The sequence below is a fragment of the Pecten maximus genome, chromosome 2 (genome assembly GCF_902652985.1).
Source record: "Pecten maximus chromosome 2, xPecMax1.1, whole genome shotgun sequence".
Lineage (NCBI taxonomy): Eukaryota > Metazoa > Mollusca > Bivalvia > Pectinida > Pectinidae > Pecten > Pecten maximus.
In genome coordinates this window covers 19,522,075-19,528,758 of record NC_047016.1, presented here as the reverse complement: position 1 = coordinate 19,528,758, position 6,684 = coordinate 19,522,075, and the positions used below count along the sequence as shown (strand labels likewise).

At 36.3% G+C, this 6,684-nt stretch overlaps 1 protein-coding gene across 1 annotated transcript; it reads right to left on the bottom strand.

The window, feature by feature from the left end:
• Positions 1-1,772: 1,772 nt before the first annotated feature.
• On the bottom strand, positions 1,773-5,861 carry LOC117321121 (equistatin-like). The gene is made up of 5 exons (XM_033875593.1): positions 5,716-5,861; positions 4,741-5,070; positions 4,264-4,411; positions 2,664-2,740; positions 1,773-1,992 (listed from the first exon to the last, which is right to left on the bottom strand). The coding sequence occupies exons 2-5, from the start codon at positions 4,793-4,795 to the stop codon at positions 1,805-1,807; spliced, it is 468 nt and encodes a 155-aa protein (XP_033731484.1). The 5' UTR covers positions 4,796-5,070; positions 5,716-5,861; the 3' UTR covers positions 1,773-1,804.
• Positions 5,862-6,684: the final 823 nt, after the last annotated feature.

Sequence of the window (6,684 nt, the reverse complement as noted above, 5' to 3'; positions counted from 1 at the left end):
TAAAAAAGAAAAATATATATATCAATATTCTATGATACAATGTAATCAGACTAGCAGATCCTTGTTGTGTTGCACGCTTAATTAATTGCATTCATGGAAAGTATTTGCATGTTTATAATTGACAACACGGAATATTCTCGATCGTACAGATATGTCGTAGTACAAAAGGGGGAAACAAAAGCTATTGGGTATTCGTTACAGCACCATCAATATAAATCTTCGGAGATCAACTATTTTTGTTATAATCTTAACCTTGTTTTTATTATTCCGAACGATGACGATTTGATTATGAAATAAGGCATAGTGGTTTTTAATGTTTGTTTTGATATATTTACCTCTAGATGCCTCAATTTTCTAATTGTCAGAAAGTGTAAGACTATAAGCATCCTTTTAGATGAAATGACACTTCCCACCAGTGATGAGATGGAAATCAGCCACTGAGTCCATTGAGGAGTCTAAACCATCCTTGGTTCAAATTTATAAAAGGAGTAACCGATCTATATGATTTAAAACATTATTTTTATACAGAACCAACTCAACATCAATACGTCCATTTAGAACATTTAAGGCAAACATTTTAATACTTGGTCTGATCAGAGATCAATTATGACGATGACGTTTCAGTTCACTAACGTAACCGTAAAAGTACCATATCATAACCGTGAAGCCAACATTAACATAACTGTCAAACCACCATTAACATACATGTAACTGTCAAACAATCACTAGCACAACTGTCAACGCACCGCTAACATAACTGTCAAACCACTACTAATATAACTGTCAAACAACCACTAACATCAATGTCAAACAACAACTAACATAAATATTTAACAAAAACTAAGATAACCGATAAACCATCACTTACAATATTATTAAGCCATCACCAGCATAACTGTCAAACAACCACTAACATAACCGTCAAACCATCAATGACATAACTGTAAAACCATCACAAACAGAATTGTCAAATCATTACTAACATAACTGTCGAACAACCACAGACATAACTGTCAAACCACTACTTATTCAACTGTAAAACAACAACTATCATCACAGTTTTATAAATAAAAGATCACAGGACAGTACACATTTAATATAGCTACTTTAAATTGTGATATATGACCTGATTTGTTGATAAGTATTGAAATCAATGTATTATCATATCACTATAGTTTTTTTTTAAATTGATGCGTCATGTCAAATTAATGTGGAACGTAAAATCTAACCATGCATTATTTCGGTCATGTCATTGCTCTGTAGGTATGTATGCATGATCGTAAGAGGCGACTTAATTTGGGTCCTTTTATTTTTTAAAAATACTTTCTTCTTCCTAATGTCTTCGTTGACTCTGCCTCCCTCAGAACCTTTATTTGCCCCCCCCCCTCCCCCCCCCCCCCCCCCCCCCCCCCCCCCCCCCCCCCGTGAAGAAGACATTTGGTGTTGTCCCCTGGTGGAGACATACCAGAATTTACCACATGGCAGTAGATACATCTGTTTAACGCTGAGAAGATTTTGAGTTTAGCGACTGAATTGTCAGTATAATTTGACCGGGTAAGGTTGTCCTATTGGGTGTCTTCGGCAGTTTGCGTCAGTGAGGTAGCACTATAAAGCTAGCCATCTCAAGGAGAAACACAAATATGCGACAGCCTCCGAAAACACAAACATAAGTTAAGCGCATGCACTTCGCATTGGACCGTAGCTGCTGATAGGACGTTAAAAAATACCAAACCAAACAAGACCATCTGTCAAATACAACAAAAAAGATCGAATTTATATCAGGTATAATGCTTTATTGGATGTCTTAACAATTGAGCTGGTTTTGGGAACCAATATTGACGGTTTCCTGTCCTACTTGTTGACCCTGACGGTCCACACAGTAACAGACACTTCCGGTACACTGGGTGGGGTGGTAACTGCCGATTGGAGTACAGTTGAATATCTTGCCCATAATTTGCAAAAGGGAATATTGATGAAGATCACTGGCACATTCTGAAAAAAAACCCCGGTAAAAATGTGTTTCATGGTTGTCATTGCATTGATGCGCTACTCATTGTAGCAAGACTTAGAATATCTGTATAAATCAAGCCAAACAGAAATAGAAGTAAACATAAATGAATATGATCAAGTCATGTTGAATTATGTATCTGAGGTTTAATATATTCCTGGATGGTCAATTTTCTTGTTTTTTGATGACCAATGACATGTTATAGTCTTGTATGGGTGTTAACTGGCCTAATTAGGATAAACGGTGCATTTGTTATGTTCCGAAATTCTATAGCTTTATATGAAGTTCATAAACATGTCTCACATATTTCACAGTGATATCGATATCTGGTTTTCGGAATTTGCACATATATATATATGAATTATTTGGCTTCTCAGTAGCCACAACTTAATTATAAAGTGCATGATTGCTCTAAATGAATGGTAATAAGCAACCTTTTTGCGAACATCCTCCAATATTGTGTACATACTACCCAATAGGTATTCATTTGTGGTTAATTTGATGAAGACACAGTGAAATTACAGCTCAATTACAGGTAAACGCAGGTAATCTGAACCATGTGCATCTGTGAAAAATGACGATTTGTATACCTTAATAGACACCCGCTGTAATTCAAACTAACCACTAAGTAAGTGAAACTAAAGGCTATACGTACCACAGTTAGTTTTGTATGCCAGGCCGATAGTGAATTCCTCGGTCAGCTTTGCACCCTCTGGGCTCACACAGCGACAACTGTATAACAGTCAATTTAACTGATGGTCATCATTTAACATTGTCATAATTATGCATTGTATCATTGTGTCGACATTGTACATGAAAATAAATTTTTATGCATCACCGATGTTATCGGGAGACATGCATTGTTTTTTTTGACTCCACTCAATCATTTAAACGTTAGAACGCAATGATTTCATGTGACAATAAACAATGTAAGTGAATTTCATATTTTTTCTCGAGAAATTGAAAACTAAATAAATAAATAAAAAAATAAATGAAAAAAAAGCTAATAACGAAGGGATTCTAACTGAACGAAACTTTCTAGACCAACATAATCTTTTTTTTAAATACGAGCGCTTATATTGCTTCTTTTTTTCTGACGTTGTACCTAGAACCATTCTACAGATATTTGATTATTAGGATATAAATACGAGTAATTTAACAAAACAATGCGGTCATGCAGGTAGAGCGTAAGTGCTGCACCCATTGCATACTATCAAGAGGCGAATACTTCTGAGATCTTGTCTTTTCTATCTAGCTGCTTTGTTATTTCTGGTGCCTCCCTTGACATTGCCTCGCGTTTTGCCTTTAGACGAGCGTTCGCTTCTGCGAGGACGGCTTTGGTTTCTGTCCTCTGGTCGGGACAAATAATGGAGTCTATAACATTATAGGTTCTATTCCTGCTTAACCTGTCAGTATTTTAGGAGTGGGACGACTGGTTCGCTAATAATTCAATGCGGTAGCACTATAAAGTCGACAACAGTTTCGCGCTATTACTAGTACACAAGCACGAACATAAACATATAAACATACACCCCAAAGGGCATCTCATACACAAAGGAGACAGTCCTCTATCGATCATAGCTGTTGATATGACGTTAGCTCTTTCCGTACTTTGTGTTCTTTCCGGATTCCGTACCGGGAGTAGTTATTAGGCTCGCCCCCGGACGTTTAAACAAAATGACAGACTACATGTGCAATTTTGGTGTGTTGTTATTTTCATATAGAAACAGAAAGGTTAGTGTTATCTTTGTATATGATTAAGAAATATTTAACAAAATAATATCTAGATCAGATTTATCACTCTTAAATATCCTAGACTCTGATATCTAAAATGCAAATGTAGAAAGCCGCCATATTGTTTACATTGAGAACATATTGAGAAAAAAATCAACTATCACTCTACCTAAAAACACGTAAAACAATCGAAATACAAATTATTTAACAACCAAAGCGTTTGTTTCAAAAGCTTTGAACGCATTTTATCAATCATTGCATTTGGTCATTGGATTTATTGGTTGATGATGTCAACAAATCAACACTTTAAAAACGTCAACTTAGTCTGTCGACTAAAGTCGACAGCGGGGAGGACGGAGCACATTTTTATGTCGAATATAGTCGACAACGGGGAAGAGGAAACACATTTTTATGTCGACTATAGTCGACAACGGTACTGAAAGAGTTAAACAATACAAACCAAACCAAATAGATCCCAGACAATGACAGGGGGTCTGTTACCGCTGTCAAGGTGTACTTACATTGATCCGAGGCACTGTCGCGGGGCGTAGCTACCGTCGTCAAGGCACTGGGGTTTGAGGGTACCAACACGAGGAGCACCATTACTTTGAGATGCCAATCGAGCCTCGATGGCGTTAAGTTCATCCCTGCATGTCTGTTGAGGGGCTACTGATAAGCGAAAATTAGCGTAATTAATATACATGTACCACAATCATTTATTCATCATAAACAGATAAAAACACTTCGAAAAATTATGGTGTTTCTAAAAGTCTTACTTGGTTATAAAAGAAACATCAAAACCGCATAATTGATAATATGCTTTTCACATAGATCAAAACAGTAATTTTAGATCGTTTTAGCTGCAATACGTATTTATAGAAGATTATCAAGGCATAATAACACTGTATCTCAATATGTTTGATATAAACTACCAGTTGATCGGAGCGGGTAATATTTTGGTGACACGATAAGTGTACAAATCGTGCTAAGATACGAACCTGCTGCAAATACAATGTCGATGACGAGGAGGAGAGCAAGCATGGCGACCTTCATCCTGTACTATAGATTGTCTGATGCTGTCACTACACTAGGTAAATATGAAGTGAGGATGCAGAAACTAGAATTCCACGTTTATATACTAATTGACCGGTTGGCCATTGGTCAACTCGCGACAGGTGCATGTTGACCTTGGCTATACTGATGATTAACGGATATATCCGGGAACACGTGGTCGTAAAGTCCACGTGGAACCGAAATAAATTAATGATGATTGATCCTTTCTCTCTTCGTAACTATGCCCCAGACAAAGCATCCGAAATGTTATAGAGCTATACAACAAAAGTAGATATACAAGTGATTTTATATGTAATCAATGATGGCCAAACTATATTTATAACATAAGGGCTATTTTACCACTGATATCATATGTAATAAATAGTGGATAAACTATAACATACGGGCAACTTTACCAGTGATATCATATGTAATAAATAGTGGATAAACTATAACATACGGGCAACTTTACCAGTGATAGCATATGTAATAAATAGTGGATAAACTATAACATACGGGCAACTTTACCAGTGATAGCATATGTAATAAATAGTGGATAAACTATAACATACGGGCTACTTTACCAGTGATATCATATGTAATAAATAGTGGATAAACTATAACATACGGGCAACTTTACCAGTGATATCATATGTAATAAATAGTGGATAAACTATAACATACGGGCAACTTTACCAGTGATAGCATATGTAATAAATAGTGGATAAACTATAACATACGGGCAACTTTACCAGTGATATCATATGTAATAAATAGTGGATAAACTATAACATACGGGCAACTTTACCAGTGATAGCATATGTAATAAATAGTGGATAAACTATAACATACGGGCAACTTTACTAGTGATATCATATGTAATAAATAGTGGATAAACTATAACATACGAGCTACTTTACCAGTGATATTTTATAAAGGCTTATCAAGCGTCCATTGTTTCATCTATCGACGACACCAGTAATGCAATCCATCCTCAATTCATACCTTGGGCGTCGATAACGGATATAGATCATGTTGTCTTTAAAACGTCAACATGATTTTTTCGGCAGTGGTCGGCATCCATCAACACCTAAGGAAAAAAGTACGTGGGTGTCGACTCATCAGGGATATGTTTATACCGTAGGTATAATGTAGCTATAGGGGAAGTAGGGTTAACGTTATATCTATCTATGAACTAGACATGGATTAACTGGAAATTGGATAGATCAGTTGTAAGTTATCCCTGTTGGTAATGTTGTAAGTAAAGATCTAGGTATTAGCGGCTTGTGTTAAAGGGACATAATGCTTTTTCTCCGGAATCTTTTGTAATTGGACTGTTGATATATTTTATCATTGTGGAAAACTGTACGATGGCCGATATCGGGCGGGCGAAATAGTGTTACTAGTAGTACGTTTTTTTCAACGAAAAATGTACGTAAATCTTGTGTGTCAAAAATATCTACTGCTAGTAGTAGGTAAATTTGTACACAAAAAGTGTACGTACAAATCCTTTGTCAAAAACCTGTTACTAGTACCAGATTTTTGACACAAAATTTGTACGTACATATTGTATGTACAAAATTATCTACTACTTCAAAATATTAACATTCCCTTTTAATCTTGATTGATTACCCTAAGGTTATGTTCGAATTTAAAGCCAAATGAGCCCAAATAAACTAGTTTCCTAAAATCTAGTATCAATGGCAGTCAAAGATGCTCGCCACTGGCCTGCACGCTTGACCGGAGGAGTCCATTAGACATCAGTGTAATAACTCGCCTAATATATATTTATCGCGAGATTTGTCACGGGGCCGATAACGAGGCTATGACGACGCGCACTGCACATCAACTACACACATGGCCCTTATTTACAACTTTGCCTATGCATG